The 19,841-nt window shown below is 41.4% G+C and overlaps 1 protein-coding gene across 1 annotated transcript in view; it reads right to left on the bottom strand.

The window, feature by feature from the left end:
- The window catches only part of LOC147043609 (roundabout homolog 2-like), a gene marked incomplete at its 5' end in the record, with an annotated part of 44,604 nt that continues 24,763 nt past the window's right edge, over positions 1–19,841 (bottom strand). The window contains 23 exons of the mRNA XM_085936625.1: positions 1–1,672; positions 2,002–2,259; positions 2,337–2,498; positions 3,558–3,754; positions 4,267–4,527; positions 4,722–4,884; positions 5,565–5,837; positions 6,393–6,520; positions 8,015–8,054; positions 8,184–8,210; positions 8,922–9,098; positions 10,030–10,201; positions 10,297–10,421; positions 12,146–12,377; positions 12,446–12,567; positions 12,656–12,822; positions 13,065–13,230; positions 13,328–13,409; positions 14,756–14,961; positions 16,989–17,160; positions 17,778–17,902; positions 18,212–18,223; positions 18,916–19,052. Of these exons, the coding sequence (XP_085792751.1) occupies positions 1,671–1,672; positions 2,002–2,259; positions 2,337–2,498; positions 3,558–3,754; positions 4,267–4,527; positions 4,722–4,884; positions 5,565–5,837; positions 6,393–6,520; positions 8,015–8,054; positions 8,184–8,210; positions 8,922–9,098; positions 10,030–10,201; positions 10,297–10,421; positions 12,146–12,377; positions 12,446–12,567; positions 12,656–12,822; positions 13,065–13,230; positions 13,328–13,409; positions 14,756–14,961; positions 16,989–17,160; positions 17,778–17,902; positions 18,212–18,223; positions 18,916–19,052 (3,406 nt within the window). The remainder of the gene's footprint in view (positions 1,673–2,001; positions 2,260–2,336; positions 2,499–3,557; positions 3,755–4,266; positions 4,528–4,721; positions 4,885–5,564; positions 5,838–6,392; positions 6,521–8,014; positions 8,055–8,183; positions 8,211–8,921; positions 9,099–10,029; positions 10,202–10,296; positions 10,422–12,145; positions 12,378–12,445; positions 12,568–12,655; positions 12,823–13,064; positions 13,231–13,327; positions 13,410–14,755; positions 14,962–16,988; positions 17,161–17,777; positions 17,903–18,211; positions 18,224–18,915; positions 19,053–19,841) is intronic.

Genomic DNA, 19,841 nt, shown 5'->3' with positions numbered 1-19,841 from the left:
TTTTGCATCAAAGGATTGAAAATTGCCCCTACTGTGTGTGGTTGTGTATTCCTGAGGGCAAACCAGTCTGGCAGGCAAAGATTCCCCTTACCACAAATAAACAATCCAAAACCAAAATACTACAGTGTTGGATGTTAAGCAACTTGAGCTTTGAATCAAGAATGGGAAACAATTCCACTTCCAAAGCTTCACCAAGTAACGTCCTCAGTTCCAAATAGTTTTTTAAGTGTATTGAAAAGAAAGGATGATGGAATACTGTGGTAAACATGCCCCTGTCACAGCATTTTATGGAATGTGTTGCAGGCATCAAATAAAAAATAAAAAGTGAATATTTGCAAAAGAAGAAAGTTCATCAGTTTGAACATTGAGCTTGCAAATCATTGTATTCCAGTTCTAATTATGTTTCACTATAAAGTCCCAACTTCATTAGGATTGGGGTTTATACCATACATCTGACTGATTCACACGATTTAATCAGCCCATGTTAGACATTTTAATCAGCAAAATTTGCCGACTGTGTTCCTTTTTTCATACACATTAACAGCTACAACATAATACAAATATAATGACATTCAAACACCCCCAAAAACAAAGAAACCCAAAAACAAAATTGACGATCTTTCCCTCTGTTGATAAATTAAACAAATACAAAGACATAAAAGTAAAACATTTTACCGATTAATCAGTTATCAGAATTTTGTTCTCCCAAATATCTGTATTTAAAACAGAGCATTACAAGCTACTGTATAGTGGCATCGTGTTTTGAATATTGCACTCTTATATCATTGTAAGCAATTGAAAATGAAGTACCCAAAGAAATAAATATATATACTGTATATCATATTAACATACTTTCAAGGAAAGGGCGTGAAGGGACACACACACAATACCCATTTGCCTTGCTTTGGATATCACAGGTGATGTGTTGCTTTGTTACCATAAAAGTGGAACATTTTGCAAGTAGTCGTTAATGCATCATAAAAATCACAGCAAATATTAAGTACATAACACCCTTTCTTGGCTTATTAAAAACCGCATTATCACCTCTGTTGCTTCCTTTTTAATGCTCAACAAAGGAGATGTTTTCCGTAAGTATTCCCAACGTCATGATTCTTCTTTTCGGCTTTGCAAACAATGGGTTTGTGCTTATTTCCACCAAAACGCTCTGTGCAAAGTACAATAATACAGTAGCTTCATCAAGATAAGCAAATGGTTTGAGCGCCAATGAAAAATGAGTCAATGCAATAATAAATAAATAAAAAATAAAAAAGACAGACATTAGGGTAGCTTGCATAGCAAAGCGAAACAAAAGTATATAGATACATACAAAATGTATTTACACATTATGCAAGTCCTTTTTCATTTTTATTTGTCATTTTGTTGTGATTTTTCAATCCTCTGTGTGAATTATTGTACACCAAGTGAGAGATACGTAAGTACGGAAGTGGCCACACAGTTTACTCATTTCAAATAGGGGCTATGAAGGGAACATTGTGAGTTTGGTGTCTGTGTCCTGTACATGAAATTTACAGTTCTTTATTTTCATTTGCATGTTCCTTTGACTTCATCCTGTTGTCTCTCTGGCTTCCAATCATCATTGCGAGTCACTCACAGAGAGACAATCTCAGAGCATTTAGAAACAAGGTGTGCAGGGAAATGTATCCAACAAATTCTGAAAGAGCAAGAGAGCAGAACAATAGTATGAAATTTCAGCAGGAATATTGCTTTGACTGCATCTTCAAAAGCAGTTGGGGTGCAATATTATCACACAACGTGGTAAAGTGGAATAACTGGCCATTAAACTTGCAGAAGCTGAAATGGAAAAAAAAATCTTGTATATGCTGGAATTTTATACCTGTTAGTCATCAGCCCTTAATAGTGTACACAGGTCAGGCAGTCACATATATGACAGGTCTCCCAGCACGGACACTCTTATAAGCTCAAACATACGACGGCAGCCGCAGCACCACGAATACACAAAATACTATAGTTGTCACTCACAGTGATCCCTTTTCTCTTTGCTGTTTGAGAGAAGATGCCCGTTGTGGGACGCTTCTGCGGCAGGTCTCTTGTGGGAAGCTCGACTCAGCGTGGCCCTGTTGGATGCTGAGGTGTCGCCCCAGGAACCCATGTGCTGCCGCTCTAGCGTGGAAACGGTCACCATGCACTCCTCTGGAGGCTCCGAGGCTGCACTGGCCCATGAGCTGTTCATGCGGGAACTGGTACTGTGAAGGCCCTTCACTTGAGGGGCATGAGTTGCTGAGTGGATGGCAAACAACGGGGACATTTTAATGTTCCAGTCTAATGCATCTGAAATCTAGGAAGACTTATCTTACCTTCTTGATGAGTGTCTTTTCGTCTGGGCAGTGTCCCAACCTTGTTTGATTGTGATTTGAGGCCGGTTAGTTGTACCCTCTTGTGACCAAGGCTGTGTGTGTTCTGCGGACCACAATCTGCTGTACCGGGGCTGTCTGAACGACACAACTGTGTGCCTTTACCTACAAATAAAAAGGAATATTTGTCTTTCTCAATAAGAAATCTCAGATTATACGTTGACTGAAAACAAGGTCAGTGTTGCTCAAGTATAAAAACGAAGAAAATTGTCACATCAATTGTGGCTTTGTTCGCACCAAATCTGACAGCCAAACAAACAATAATTACTGTTTGCATTGCTAATATATGTGATTATTTTTAGTCCCACTGATCTGTATTTTGTCCAACAATAGCGCATTAAACGATAAAAACACATATTTAAGATACACTACCAGTCCTCCTGTTACTCTATCAAACAAATGCATCAAAAATGGTGTATTTTAATCCCTGTGGGAGATGTTGTCTTATTTCTCTATGCAGAAAGGAATCCTATTTATAACTTTAAAATATCAAACTTTTCAGCAGAGCGCTGCACTTATATATACAGTGTTATGGTTTTGATGTTCTTAAATAACTTCAAAGGAATTCCAGAAATCCGACAGGATTGAACTTTTACAAATATTTACTGTACAGTGACAGAAAGGAACCTCATTTGAATGTGAATACTTTAGAAAATGATTGTAGGTTTTATTTCAAGATAAACACGAGCAATATCTGACTCCTAAAATTATGGAGACAAAATGTGATTTAGCAATGACAGAATCACAGTTAAAACAACAATGACAGATTAACAGGCTGGGTAATAGTTCTAAAAAAGCCGTGTCAAACTCTAAATTTTCCGATGATAGAAGCACGGTTAAGACAAAGATGACAGACGTACATTACAGTTTTGGTTTGTCTTAGTATGACAGCGGACTGACGACAGACGGACAGAAAAACGGACTGACTACCTGTGCTCATGTCCCTTGCCTTCTGCCTGCAGCCCACCACAACAAAAGCAGTCAATGTGACTGCCGAATACACTAACACACTGAATCAACCCAGTTAATGTGACCCTGACATAATCAGCACACACACAGACACGTCTACCCAAACAAAACAAATCCCATGTCAGCACTGAATCCAAATGAGGTTGTTAGACGTGCAACCTAAGTTGTTGGTTTGCCTTCACAGTGTCAACGTACCTGAGACCTCAAGGTTATCCATAGTTTGTCCAGGAGTGTAATCAAAGCTGCACAAATTCTTTGACACCATAGCGTATCTGTCTTCCTCATCATCCTCGGAGAGGCGGGTGTCTCCCAAATCTGAGCCCAGCGTTGAAGACATAAAGTCCATCGGAGGAATGGTAGTGTTGGACATGTTTGAATTGCTCTTCATGTTCCTAATCGATAAAAAAATGACTTATAAGAAATCCAACACAAGGATGACATATAAAGCAACAAAAAGACCAGGATGCAGGAGTGCACATCCGAAAAGTCTGCAGACACTTAACTGATTACATGCTTGGTGCTAGTGGGTGGTATGCAAACAGTGGGGTTCTAAATAGAGTGGATAAAGGGTATCTGGGTGGTCAAAGGCTGTCAGCAACACGGCTTTTATCTCTTCTACAGCTGTTCTGCATGACAGTTCTCCGCCCGCCACCAAGGCAATGCATGCCTAATTATCAACTCTATTTACTGACGTTAGACCAGAGAGCTTTTCTAAACCCACGTATTCCGTTGCATGCATGTCCACCATTATGTTGTTTTGCAAGGTTCCATTAGAAGCATTATGGATGGAAGATTGCGACATTGGCTTGAGGTGTACAGCCACCGGTTGAATGCTCATCTGTCCAAGACGCATGCACTTTTTTCGTTCTATCAAATTGAAATGAAAACCGGTAATGCTGTTTACCATGCTTGCTTGGCAACTTCATACTGGTAAGCTCTGGTTAGCTCATCCAAATGGGCTTGCAAAATCGACTGCATTTCCTCATGATGGGCTGAGCTGAGGGACGACGATGAAGGCTGGTTGTAAGATGCTGCCGTCGCCGGTGAGGAGGCTCTTCCTCTTAGAGGCGGAGTAGGTCCCCTTTCCTCCTCAACATCGTTCTCCAAACTTTGGTGACGGTAAGAAGGGAGCGAGAGAGGCGGGGCCCAACTGTTGTTGTCGTATCTGGTAGGTAGAGAGTTAGAATACCACACAACATGAACGCTGAAAAAACAAACATAATATATCAATGTTGGAATGACGGGGACACAGGTGGTGCTGGTGGTGGAGATCTGACCTCTGTTTCTGTGAGCTTAGAAGTGTGCTTGTTGTTTCATGTTTGCATGTGAGTCAACTGATGAGATGTGAACACATCTTACCCTCCTCTGTGGCTTTCCTGAGGGTAATGGTCAAGGTCAACCTCGGTTCCAGGCAGAGGGTGCATGGGTGGTGGAGGCAGGGGCATGTTCGCCCAACATGTCCCGTTGGATTTAGGGGTCTTTGTTCCACCTTTCGCCTTCTTTTTCTTCCCTACCTTTGAACCTGAGGGTGGGCAACAAGATTTAAGTGTTTTTGTTTGGTGCCATGCTAGCAGATTACAATTAACCCGTTTCTACGCACCCAGAATTGGCTTTTAGTCTATATTTTTCCATCCAACCTTTCTTATTCATCAACCACCTTTTGGTATGCCGAAGGCATACAATGATTTCAAAATGTTATGATATTTCTTAAATAGGCATCAAAACCTGAGGCGACCCTCTTCCGTAAAGCTTCTTCTGCTTTATCTCTGGTCGTCGTGACATTTAGCTGAGCACAAAGCTTATTGTGAATCGTCAAAAGCGTGGACAGAAATGCCTCCATGATGCTACTGACTATGCGAACACAGTAGCCTATACAACACTCATAACACATTGCCAATCAAGTTAACCCAAAGAAATGAATCATGATTGTCTGACATTTCTGGGCTAGATAAGCTCCCAGGGTAGAACTCTGATGAAGATGGCAGACTAATTAAGAGCATTATCCTAAGGGTTCATTTGCAGTGAATATGTAAATAAATACACTCTTTTCCATTTTGTACTTTCTGTGGCTCCGTTTGCCAACTCCCTTGCAGGAATTGTACTTCTAAAAAAATAACCGTCACACAATATTTTCTTCCTGGGCAATTCTCTCAAGCAGTCATGCAAAAAAAAAAAAAAAAAAAAAAAGGCACAAAATTGTACCGGTGGCCGGGCGTCTATCAGTTAGCGAGTAGCCCAGGTTGGCTATTTCCTGCTGGGCCTGCAGAGAAGCCTTCCAGCGTGGATCTGGTCTGTCTACAGCCAACTCGTGGAAGCTGTTGGACTGCAATATCTGGGTGGTGGCGTAGGGGGTGGGCTGGCTGTCTTGGACCGGGCTGCTGTAAGCAGCTTTCCCCATGAAGTCAATACTACTGTAGATGGCCCCATCCGACAGCATGGTGCCTGTCTTCTCCACCGCTGCGGATGGTAAGACATCTACGACAAAAAAGCCAGGCGTTACAGGGATCATCCACAGATTAGATGACATGATTTTAACAATCTTTAAGGTCATTAACGCTCCCCGCTGCTCTTGCTCTCCCCATTTGTTAAACAAAAACAGCTCGTAAATAGACTTGATCTGAATGGAAGTGATGGTCTGCAACCATAATTAACATGCATCATGCTGAGGAAGCCCGGTGGAGTGCTCACATGATGATGCTCAGCCCTGCAGCTGACCAGACCTCTCCTGAGCTTGACGAACATGCAAACGCAGGATGCATGTAAAACCTTATTAAAGTCTCAAACTCGTCACACAAAAGCAGAGCAGGAGAGAAATCGGGGGCAAAAAGTCAATGTAATAACACAAATTGAATCCCAAATATCAGGCTTGTCAAATCACATTAGCAAAGTGTAGCCCTCAAAGGCACTTTTAATTTCTCTGCGTGTTTGTTTTAATGTCAGGCCTTGTCACTGTGAATAACAAATGACGAACATCAAAACTGTCGGACCGGGCAACGCGGGCTAGAACTCCCATCAGCCAGCCATGTTTACCTCCTCGGCCAAAGTTACTGCTGCCTTTCGGACTTCCCAATACTCCGTTTGCTGGAAGGCTTGTGGAGGGCCACGAGTCCGCCAGCCAGGGTAGACCAGGGTCACCCGCTTTCAACAGCCCTGGACGGCTGAGGGACGGATATTCACAGAGAAAGGAAGACTTTAGCAGATTAGAGGCTTATATGATGAAATAAATATCAGCATGCATTTTAATAATGTTGTTTTTCCTGCTGTGTTAAAAATAAAATGAACCCAAAGTGAATATATTTTAGCTCATCAAAAAAGCCAGAAGCACAAACAAGAGTGCAGAAAACATGCGGGGCATAACATGGCAGGTCTATATATCAGACTTCTGCTTCCCCTTCAACTCCACAAGCCAAAACTCTCCCAGGAGAAACCAGGCAGGCCTGAATCCACACTTAATCCGCTTTATAGCCTTAGCACAACAAAAATTTACATTTTAAATTGAGAATCATGGACCGCCTCTGGCAGAGCAACTACATGGCTGCATTGTCTCCATGGCAACAGAGGCGGAAAAGGACCATCGGGGGGTTTAGGAAATGTGGCGCTGACTTTGTTGCCGTGAAATACAGTGGTAATGTATACAAGCATTGACTTGAGAAAATCAAAGTTGGAAAAAACACTTGCATAGCGTAAAAATGACAAAACATTTGCATGGTTCACGTGTCCTGGTCGCATGTTGACTTAATGCGCTCGTACACGCAGGGAATTTTCCACTGGGCCTGACTCGCCGAGAACCAAGAGAATTGTTTACAGCTGACTTGGTGATAGCTCAAAGGTGTTTAACAATTATATCAATCATTTCCATTGTAAAATACACATTTGCATACATCTATGAAGCACGTGCCGATGTTACCGTAACGACCTGCGCGTGCGTGCGTGTGTGTGTTTATTAATCTGTCGAGATGTTTATTTTAGTCAGTCATGGCTATGCAATTATCTGATTGTTTAGCTGGCGTGGCATTAATTGTGCTTTCTTATCTATTTCCTTTTCTGCTCAAATGATTGGCCTACTTTTGGGTAAATTGAAACACTCATAATGAAGCCTAATTTAAGATTTTTTTTAGCAAGCACATATTTCTAATTAAGATTGAGATTCAGATTAAGACCCTTTTATTGTCATGAGCATGTTTTTTTGCACCCAACTAAAGAAGTTGCCAGATCTTTTTTTTTTTTTTTTGTATGAATGTATTGTTGGGGAAATTTCTGGCTGCTGGCTACCTCAACCATAAATCAGAGAGTTTCGAACTCTGTTCTTTCAAACTTTTATGAAGGAGCACAAAGTCAAATAGGTTGACATTTTTTTAAATAGCACATTCATCACCTCTCCCGTCGTCTCATGACCTCTTCGCTCGCCCTTATATTAGCAATGAAGAAATACGGCAGCCTGCCTTCATTAATTAGCAGCATTCATAAGGAAAGGGGTGATTGATGATCGAGTGTACAGTACATCAGTGAAAATTAAACACTAGTCTGAGAAGGAAAGATTGGCAAATTCTAATTCTGGATTCAGGAAATGACTTGTGTTAAGGCATTAAAATGAGTACTTATTGAGAAGGTAGACAGAGTGAAGGTCATTCTAGAAAGTAAAAACAACTCACCTTCCATTTCTGATCAGACCTCTGTCTCTTTGGAATGTGACTTAAAAGTAAAGAGGGGAAAAAAAACACACAAGTCAATTTGACATTGACATACAAGAATACATACATATTGCTGCCATTTTGGTATAAAGCTAAATTGCAATATTTAAATCACAGTGTAAATGCATACCTGCTCGGGTAAAAGTGAAAGATTGAACTGCAATGATAAAAAAAAAGAGTAATGAATATTAAAAAGGGGAAAACAGATTCAACTCATACACAAATCAGAACAGCTATTGAGGAATTTCAGCTTGTCTGTGTATTGTCAGGATTAATCGTGTTTACTCCAGACAGAGTATGACATTTCATTCCAATGAAGCAAACCATTTAAGTCTGATTTTTTTGTTTTATTTATTCATTGATTTATTTATTGTTGTACAATAATATTTTTAATTGAGAAAAGAGATCAGATGCCTCACTCAATTATGTAAATCCCTCTTAAACCCGAAAACCAAGTGACTGCTGGAATACAAATTATGATAATGGCCATGCTCACCAAATGGCTAAAAATATACATTTCATCTTTAAACCTAGATGCGCTTCATGTTAATGTGCAAACAACGCTGTCAAAGGTCTGATAATGGGAGGTGATGTTAAATGACTTATCTCGCATGAATGTATGACAGTGCTGAAGCACGCCACTGATAGAGCGTGGCACATTTGATGCACACCAATGCACAGTGGGTAAAAGTAAATACAGCCTATTTCCACCAGTGTTGAATATATTCATATCGTTCTGCCTTTTAGCCAGCTCAAATGGAGTCAAATCTGTGATGACATCAAGTCTCATTGGGGCGAGAGACCAAATGAGCTTTGAGATTCCGTATCGATGCGAAACCATGTAAATTGATTTTTTTTTTTTTTTTACCTGCATAGTTGCTGAGTCCTTTCCTCTTTTTTCTCCTCCAGTAAAGCCAGGCACTGAAGCCCATGAGAACAATCCAACAGGCTCCGCCCAACCCCGCGATGAAGGCCGGCTGTTTCACCACATCTGAGATGCTATTGTTGCCCTCCGATCCCGTCATTACATCCCTCTGTTCTGCACCTGGGGACCCCCAATGGAAAAATACGTAAAAATGAAGACGTACAAATAAAACGTTTACATGGGAAGTGGAGCATGTCAGTAGTGTCACTGGACAAAAATATTACATGTAACAAAAAAACCCAACTTGGAGGCTTGGAAAACAATACGTAAAATAACTAAATACAAATAAACAGCATCAGTGCATTCAATATACAGGCAGAGTTAATCAATTCAGCAGAGCACTTATCAAGTTGAGCCTAAAAGACACGAGATTGACGGAGCAGCTCTGACAGAGTTTGATTTTATGTTGCAGCTACTGTGCTGTGAAATTAGATTCACAGTCTCCAGCAGGAACCCCCAATCCTGACACAGACACACACACACACACACACACACACACACACACACACACACACACACACACACACACACACACACACACACACACACACACACACACACACACGTCATTAAACCGCAGCCCACAGGCTTGTGTTTCCCTTCCCCTGTCTGTTAAGGCTGTTATTATTTATCAGTCAAGAGTCATAGATGAGGAGCATCTGTCCAGGGCTCCAATATTGACTCTGGGCTTATATAGTCTGAGCATCCTTTTGCTATTTTATAAGAAATGATAGGCTGATAAGATCCAGCAAAAAAAAAAAAAAAAAATCATTCTACTTTGTTAGTGACTGCAGCCCATATATTGAAGTGGATTATTGATACGGCTAACAGTACTTGGCAGTGTTACCAAACACTACATGTAATGAACCACTATTGATTTTTCAGCAGATGTCCACAGTGTAAAGAGCAATCTTCTTTCTGCAGGGTGCTAAATTGATAAATCATTTTCTCAGACCCCAAACCATGATGGACACCTCGGTCTCCCCATTATTCGGTCATTTTATCCCGACTTGAGTTTGTGTGTGTGCGCGCGCGTGTACGAGTGGATTACCCAAGGTGATGAGCTGGGGCGCACTCTTGACCCCCACCCCTGCGTTGGTGCTTGCAGCAACCTCCACGCGGTACTGCACTCCAGCCTGCAGACCCCCGACAACCACTGAACGGATGGTTGCATCCACGGACTTATTGACATGAAACTGGGTTTCATTAGTCAAACACCAGATCTGACAAAGACAAACAGGTTGAGAGAATCCATTTGAAGGTTACAATATATATTCAAATGTATCGGGACGTTTTTGTCCAATCACAACGACTCTACCTTGTATTCCTGGATGATGCCGTTCTGCTGCTCAGAGGGTGGAGGGTCCCATGACACGCTGATGGAGGTGCTATTATTGCTTCCTACAGTCAACACCGTCACTTGCTGAGGGGGTGCACCGGGTGCTGATGGGTCAAAAAGAAAATTAAATAAATATAAATGGTCATTGTGCTTTATCTTTTGAGACATGTAATGCCTTGCAAGGAAAATTCAAATTAATTCCGACATGTTGCTACCTGGACTGTTGACCCACACGAGATATAATGAGATTGTGGCCAGCTGGGTTCCAACACTATAATCTATGCAATTTAACACATTATCTTCTCAGAATGGACCATTAAACTGCTTGGGGCCCATACTTTCCATTCGACTCTTTTGATGAGCAAAAACCCAATTAAAAAGATAGAAAATAATAATACTATCTTTAGGCAACGCTCTGATATGTACAACATTGCAGAGATGTGCAAAGGAGGTGGGCCGTGATGCGATTGTATTGTCCGCCACCTGGCTGCACGGCAAAATGCTCACTGTGACTCGACGTTTGCAGTTGACAAAAGGGGGAGGGAGAATGTCACCAATGCTTATTATCTCTAAATGGTTGAAATTGTAGATTTGTTTTGAATTCTCCACACATAGAAAATCCGAGTCTGTCTGCCAATGACTGCATAGTTAATCATAATAAATACTAATATTCAAACATTGAATCAGGACGATATCACCAAATCCAAACAAATATGCTCCTTAATAATATGTAGTGCCTGCAAATAAATACACAGCTGACCTAAATGATGCGTACCACCAAATCGTAGCCACAAGAACAAAATGTGCTAAAGCTGCTTAATTTGCTTCTTTGCAGAATGCAATCTGGTAAACATAACTTGCTCCGCTAATGAGCCATCGCCCAAGCTACTTGAGATGTGAATTACGCCCCCACCCTCACATTTGTGATGGTAATGGGGAAAAGTATTACATTGTCTTCCTTCTTTGCTGCCAACATTAGCCACATGACATATTTAAATTTAAACTGTGATTTTAGAGTAGAACACCTGACCATGTGCTTTCTCTGTTAGCCCTCAGAGCCCCCCCCCCCCACAAGGTTCAACAAATGCTGTGAATATCTGCCACAGGCAGATAATAAGTGTTTTTCTGAAAAGATTCTGCTGTGCAATCCATTTCTGGCTCTAGATTAATGGACATTTTTTTCTATTCCTTAATACCTTTTCCAGGATCCAGAGGAAGTAAAATTGCTACCTCAGTTGGAAAAATCCTTCAGTAATCCCGTGTGGCCATTTTAATTGGGCTCCAGTGAGGTAAGGTCCTTTTCTTTTTTTTTTTTTTGCAGACGTGCGTGTTCAAAATCCCGGATAGACCCTCTTATGTGTTGCCATGAAACATAAATTCTGCAAGTTGGAGATTTCGTTCACATTAATGGCCTTATCTTGACAAGCTCTCAGTGCGAGCTGGACCCCTGCCCGCTTCGGCTGATGCAGCACCTGGCCAGGTTGCAAATACATTTGGAGATACACTCCCTATCGTCACACCCACCAGAAAGCCAGTCTGTAGATCTGCTGCCAGATTTGTCCACTGGAAATAACACCACTTTTGATTTGATCCAGCATCAACGGTCGGAAATACTATTTTATCAAATCAAATGCGACTGAAAAATAACCTTTCAGGGTATTTTTCCTAATAGCCAGTTTAGCGCCAGCTTAGTTATCATGTATACTGATCTTTTTACATGAGGAAAAAGTTAGGATTGGATTTTTGCCCAAGGATTGTCAGCTATCATTTTTCAACATCAAATCATTATCAATCCTGTGTGATGTGAGAGATGTGCACAATTATTTACCTTCTTCCATAGTCCGTGCAGTCATGGACTCACTGTCCGCACCTTGAAAGTCATTAAAGTACGGTCGCACTTTAATCTCATAGACAATTCCTTTCTTCAGGCCCAAAAGAGTCATGTCCCTCTGCGAGGAGACTTTTAAGTCCTGGATCTGCCATGGTCCTGGGGAAGGCAGCCCCGATGTCTGCCGGTACAGAACACGGTAGCCCTGAATAAATCGGGATGGGTTGTCCACCTGAGAGAAGAGATAAGTTAGCTTCTCACCATGTAGATGGGAACAGTATCCTAACGCTGTGTCCTTACAGTCCATGTGACTTGCACTGAAGTGGAGCTGAGAACTACGGGGTTATGCATGCTGACCACCACGTCCCCTAACTCTTTCTGTACGTGACGATGGTCCACTCCCTGCGCAGTTGGACTAATGTCTACAATAGCAAGAAGAGCAAGTGATTTAAATTTGTGTGGCTTATTTCTAAGGACTATCCTTGAGATATATATGTATTTTTTTGGTACCTTGTGTCCGCACAGGCTCAGACATGGGGCTCGGGTCTCCCAGCCCCTGAACGCTGACTGCCCTGATAATGAACAGGTAAACAGTATTCGGTCGTAGATCACTGACGGTGAACTTGGTGTTCTTCACATGGTCTGCCACTGTCTGCCAGCTGTTACTTACTGACTGGCTGTTGGGAAAGCAAGATGAATTCATATGAACTGGAGAGAATACTTTTGTTGTATCTACCAGACAGAAAATTGAAGCGCAGACCAAAAGGTAGGTAAAACAAATAAATGTGACTATTGTTTAACAGTTAAATCTTCGCTACTTGGACTATCTATTTGGTCTGCTTTAAACAAGCCCCCCGCCTCCCATCTGCTTTTTTTGGGGTCACTAAACATGGCTGACGGCCATGGGTCACAGACGTACCCAAAGGCCTCAATGACATAGGAGGACACCGGGGAGCCAGCCTCTGGCCCCGGTTCCCATGACAACGAGATGCTGCTCTTGGTGACATTAGTGACCTCTGGCTTGGAGGGCGGCCCCGGTAGGGCTGTCAGGTTGGTGGACAGGAAGTCAATGGGGTCAGTCGAATCTGACAAAGAAGAAGAAAAAAATATAATGATACAAGCCCCAAAATGCAAATGAAGCCAAGTTACAAAGCAACTGTTTGAACGTTTTCTGTTGCATACCTGTGATATCCAAGTAAGCACTCCATGATGTTTCTCCACTGGAGCTGGTTGCCACACATGTGTACAAACCAGAATCAGAGAGCTAAGAAGAAAAACAAAATGATGATTATCAAACAGTGTTTACATTTTTTTGCTTGAATGTCAATTTTAATTTACATAGTATAAGATGCTGGGATTGGCGTGCAAATATTTTTTAAGGTTTTGGTACTCTATTTTTCTAATCGCAAATGTCTAAGCGTTCTTTGCTCATCCAAACTGCAAAAAGCATAGCTTGCAGACATGTTCCGTAGGTGTGCGAGCGTGAATCGAATCGTCTTTGCAACTGTGATCCCAGTTGGTTGCTACAAGCTCTTGCATCAGTCAGGAGGAGGTTTGCAGCTCGTAGTACAGTAAAAATGCATTAACCTTCACTGGCCTGCATTTGGCTCCAGACAAGCTTGAGAGTGGATGAGAGAAAACCTTAAAGCCACCCAATGAAAAAAAAAAAGAAGAGCACAGTAAAAGCTGACATTAATTTCCTTAATTGATTTTCTCCAATAATAGTCGTCCTCCATTCCCAGAACCATCAACATTATCATCAGGAGTGCTGACACGGGAAATACTGAAGCAGTGATATGATCATCTTGCTCATATTGGCAAAGCCTTTGGGACCGCTGGCAGTTGGGTTCTCTCACTCTCTCGAGGAGGTGAGCGACATTAGCGGAGCACTTTGACACAGAGACAGGACCCTGCATATTTAAGTCCCTCCATTATATCAGACCCGTAAGAATACCTTTAACAGTTCTTGTCCTCGAGTCCTTGAATCAGGTTGGTACGGTCGCGGTTCCAACCAAACGTATGCTTGTATGCGCAATAGATTGACTTGATTAAGCTGTGAGCTACTTTGTTTGTGATAAAGAGATTCATCAGGAACCCTTTGTTTGTGTCAATAAATCTTTCATCCCCTATAGACACAATGTGATGAGATTTTCACAGATACAGTTCACAGTTGAAATTGTGAAACAAAGATAATACTAATGCTCTGTTAACATTTTAATTTGAAAATGAAATATAATTTAGATATTGTCAATTCTAAGTGGCTTTCTGGTGTCACATGAGTGATACAAACTGGACAATGAATCTATGGTTTGATTCAATTACATCACTCTGGAGACAATTAAGAGGGGATTCAAGAATAAATCAGAAACAATTCAGACATGCTGTGTAGTGTAAATTCAATTCAAATGTAAATATCACTTCATCAGAGTAGAGCTCTCAGCACGATGTGGAATGTTTTTATCTCATAAATACAACAACAAAGATATTTTTAATCATTTCCTCTGACACTGACGACTGAGCTATCTTAACGTTTAAAGGTGCAACTCAGAGTTTACTCAGTTAGTGTAAAAATGTAAATACTGTAAAACTAATGAGGGTGAATGAACTCACCTTGGCACTCTGTATTTGAAGGCTGCCGTGTTCCAGCAGCGAAAACCGCGTGTCTTTGCCAAGAAGACTGATGCCGTTCTTTCGCCAGGTAATCGTGGGTTGTGGCTCCCCTGAAGCTTGACACCTGAGTATTGTCACACTCCCCAATGCCTGTGTTTGATTGTAGGGACCCTGACGAATGATTGGCGGTGGCCGGTCCTTCAGGGCTGAGGATAATCATGAAGGACGAGATGTTATCGTCATTGAAACTTTAATTTTGATGGCACCGTCTCAACATCAATTGTCGACTTGCTCCTCTCTCCACTGGCAAAATATTGCAAGAAAAAAAAAAAACATGAGCTCATAAAAAGGTGCTAATTAGTGATTGAAATAATTGGAGTCCCAATACGTTAAAACTCAATCTGATGGATTTGCTGGAAAAGGAAGCGACTGTTTTGAGCCTTTTCCAGAGTCGAGCAGTGAGCTCATGGCACTGCATCACACCTTTCCGTTTTAATTACTAGGTGAGGATTAATGATGCTTAACCTGTGGCGCTAATTACCGTACCTTCTTTATAACGCCTTTCAACACATCCAGTCGGTTGAAGCCTACAATGACTTCCCCTCAACCACTCCCGGCTTTTTTTTCTCCATTCCACCACCACAACAAATTAAACTCTTAAATTAGCATGCCAAGGAGGACAACAATGCAACGCTTTAAAAGCTTTTTAAAGTATGTTATATCATCCAGAAAACAGCGTGTGCACTCTGCAACAGTAATTTCTGAAGTGTTGGCTCTCTTCAGGCCTTGTAACAACTCCCCGGCTTCCAATTTTCTCACTGTTGCTTTCAACTCTTATCAGGTTTGTCTCCATATTCACAAGTGTTTACAACAGGGTCCCTTTGCTTTTTTTTTTTTGAATCAAGCTCAGAATACTCGTGAGAACCAAATTAAAAGCAAAACACAGCAATTCATACACACCTCGGTAAGGCTCCATCGTTATCGTTTGACACCGTTTTACACAGTAAATATGAAAGGATATCATAATTAACGATTTCAGATTAAATGCTTCACCGACCCGTCACATACGCCAACAATTGATTAACTCCTCTGTTCAAGCGGACTTTCTAATCAATACATGTGGTACTGCATAATTCCGCATTTCCAATGAACAGCGTGAGGGATTAATTATGAATAAATTGAAACACTTTGCAAATACAGAGTGACAATTGCAGTACTTGTCGGTGGCTGTTTTAATTTTGGATAGTGTACATTAACGTTACAACCGAATGGTGGTTGATGGGAATGGGTCCTGACCTGCAATCATTTTAAAGTATTGCATAAAATGAGCATGTTTTCAGCACAGCAAGTCAAGAGATATCCAGAGCATTTGTGGCACAGAACTCCTCAACCTTTAAGTCTGTGAACGTACGCAAAGCTAATGCAAGTAGTCGTATAATTACAAGCACGCCGACCATGCTGGAGATGTGTTTCTTTCTTTCGATGTTGGCTGAAATTGATTCGTCACATTTGTTAAAACTCTCACCCCAACCTGACAGAAGTACACTAGCAACGATCAGTCCTGCATGTTTCATTCAGCCTCTTTCTTTATATGCATTAAAAGACACAAAAGTGGATAAGGGCATCAACCGCACTGATAAGGAAGCAGTTTAGCAATTACTGCTGACATTAAAGATTTGTCGAAAATGTGTCCGTTCCATCAAGGAGAGTTTCATTTTATGTGCTCTTGGACCACTTACATTTATCACAGCGAGAGGTTGTAAAAATAATAATTTTCTGTGACTGCTCGGCATTTGCGGCATGGAAATGGAGGCTTGCAAATAAAAATATGAGCGGCCTTAAATACTGTCATCAATTATCTAAACAAGGTTTCAAGTTGATCCGTTTATTCATTTTGTGTGATTTTAAGGCTCATTTGCAGCAATATAAAAAAATATATATCATAAATTATTAAAAGTCATTAACCATAATGCATTTTACTACATGACATTGCTTATACAGCCAAACTAACAAAACTTTGTTCTATCCTATTGTCTGTATTGTGTTGTCAGTAGATTTTGGTAAAACAAGAAATAAGCGCGGAAAGAAATTATACAAAAAAATCAATTGATTAAAACAGAGATTGCATTGTTTGGGGAAATGCAAAATGCCAACATTTTGTTCTGTTTCTTGTGTTGATGAACTTTGATGTGTCGGATGAAGTGGGTGTGCACGCTTTGGTCTCCTTACTTACCGTCTGCCACCTCCAACTGGGCTTTGGCCAAGATGCTGCCTGCTACCGTGAGGGCTTGGCAGATATAATAGCCCGCGTCTGAACGCTGCACTGATGAAATGGTCAACTCTCCATTCATAGACACAGATACACGATTGTCACCCTGTGTTGGCTGGCTGGGAAACAGAAGATCCTACGGGGGGGTGAAATTGGAAAGTAAAACACCCAAATGAAGGTACATCGTTGCTTTCTATGGATCTGTGAAATCTGCATGGGCATATTGTCAAATGAAAAAAAAAATATTCCCAATTCGACCAGGACTAGTATGACACAAATCCATGTTGGCGTCCACATTTACAATGTCTTTTCCTTTTATGAGATGTCTTGTTGAAAAAGGATTCTCAAGACTTGCACCACCATTTTGCAAAGAAGCTTCTGACAGACCTCAATGTCCCCCGCAGTGTTTCTACTGCACTTACGAGAGTTGAGGCATCAGCTTTGTCTGTTTCTGCACCCCAAGCAGACACGCTGGCAGGAAAGGACATTAGCCTGCTTTCATTAATGACTCTAATGTGAGCCGGCTGGTCAGAACAGCATCAACTGATGATGAATGACCACTTTATTATCTGTGGGAGCCACAAAAACCCACCCACAATGTCACCCTGGTCTGATCAGTTTAGCGTTTCCTTTTTTTTTTTTTTTTTCTAATACAGCTGTTGCAATATTGATGTCTTTCCTAGCATGACACCCAATATATCTCTCACCATGAGCTGTCTGCACACTATAGAAAACATCTCGCCAAAATCTCACCTGGCTGCCATCTCGTTGCCAGAACACAGTCGGTTGAGGTTTGCCTCTGGTCTCACAGGGAAAGGTCGCCGTTCGTCCTTGAGCCACAATCTGGTCACGGGGTCGCACCACAAACTGGGGCGCCTCTGAATATTACAGTAGCATGCAATACAGTAGCTTATTTGCAGTCATGCACAAGGGGTATTTCTTATACTACCGGTAAACTGAACATCACATATATAAGGGTGCCCATAACGCCTCAAAGTCAAAATACAATCCTAAAGTGACACTACATCCATGGAGTGGCTCAGAACAGGAAAAGTCAGTGATTGAGAGATGTGCCAGTAAAATATTATTTTGATGAATGAGTGTATGGAATCTCACAGCAGTGCTCAAAGGGTGAAACCCCAAAAGAAAAAGAAAAAACATGCACAATGGGATCAGCTGTTACTTACCAACAGGGCGAACTGGTGACAACAATGGTGTGGGTGAGATTAAGTCACAACACAGAGCGAACGAAAGCAGAGGAGTAGAGGGAAAGAAAGCAAAATAATGAAAATCAGAAATTCATGAGATGGTGTTGGGTTCCCATCTATGGTGTTTGGAGGACAGATGGCTCTCAATCGCCACAGTATGTAGAAGGAAAAGAACCAATGCCATGAACTAATTCCTAATGGTAAGCATAATTCGGGTCACAATTGCTTATCACTGGCTTGGCACCCTTAAAGATGTTACCCTTAATTCACATTCACGCAAACAACAACAAATCGGCATGTAGAAATGAAATAAATTGAAATTGGGTCGGATAGGTTCGTCATCCCCTCTTAATATAGTCAAAAAACACACTAAAACATATCAATGTCAATGAATACAAAAAATATCCCGAAAAAAACACAGTTAGTGAATAAAAAAAGAGAGAGAGTGGGCTTAATCAAATCCTCCCACTTAAAACTGCTTAGACTGCTCGCTCATATGCAATCGGTGGTCTGAAATGTAAAGCTGTCAAGTGCTTTGTTCTGTCTGTGAAAAGAAAGCTTGAAGCCAGGCCAGGCCCAACCTTTCAGCGGGGGGGCAATAACATTGGTAAAATGTGCAATAAAGGAGTGATTGTTCTGTGAGTTGGGAGTGACAATAAAAGATAGGATTGATGAGAGCGCACCTCTGATAGTCAGGTAAGCGGAGGCCTCCACTTTACCCACGCGGTTCTCTGCTAGGCAGGTGAAGGTCCCCTGATCACTCACGCTGGCTTTCTTTATCCTCAGCAAAAGATCCTCTTTTTCATATCTGATGTCATACCTGGTGACAGAGTGGTAACACTGAAGCCTCAATTTTCATAAAAAAATAAATTGACATCCACAGTAAGTAGTGTGCATAGGGGTGTGACAAAAACTGATAAGAAGTCGGTTTTCAATTTGCATGGAATAAAAAACAAATTGAATGATTCCATTTCAACATAGATGATATGTTGGAAAAAATGTTGGTTGATAGAGTGAAACCGGATCAAGTTTCACAATCACAATGGGGAACAGTCTTATTTTTCTTCTCTACACACAGTGACCCAAAACTTATTTCCAAAGGTTTTGTCATTTATGATTGTTTGAAAGCACCTCACTTTCTGAACAGATTAAGACTCCCCGACGTGCACATACTACTGCATAAACAAAATGAGCAAAGCAATTACACCATCACGAAGGCAAAATTAAAGGGGCTTTCAGATGGAACCCTGACTGTGCCACTCTTTCAATATTTATAACGATCAAGCACCCGCTGTGATGTGCAGTTTGCCATGACGGAGGGAGAGTGCAAGCCGTAAGGACATAAGAGTCAGACGGACAGAGTGTCTGCGAGAAAAGGAGTGGCTCACTCTGACAAACTGAATTCTATAAATTCATATTGTGCAGCCACCAGTGCAGAATTCTCTACTTTAAGGGCACAATTGCTTCAGAGGGACATCTCTGCCGGTTCTGATAAGAGGGGCTGGACTCCGAATGAGCGGAGGGGCAAAGGAGTCAGCTCCACCTCTCTGGGGTCTCTTTGACATGAGACATCTTGTGAAATTGTGCAGTCAGCCATGTTGATTTCCAC

This window comes from Syngnathus leptorhynchus, chromosome 17 (genome assembly GCF_054491065.1).
Source record: "Syngnathus leptorhynchus isolate UIUO chromosome 17, UIUO_Slep, whole genome shotgun sequence".
Classification (NCBI taxonomy): domain Eukaryota; kingdom Metazoa; phylum Chordata; class Actinopteri; order Syngnathiformes; family Syngnathidae; genus Syngnathus; species Syngnathus leptorhynchus.
Note: the sequence above shows the minus strand (reverse complement) of the source record. Positions and strands in the feature narration are given on the sequence as shown.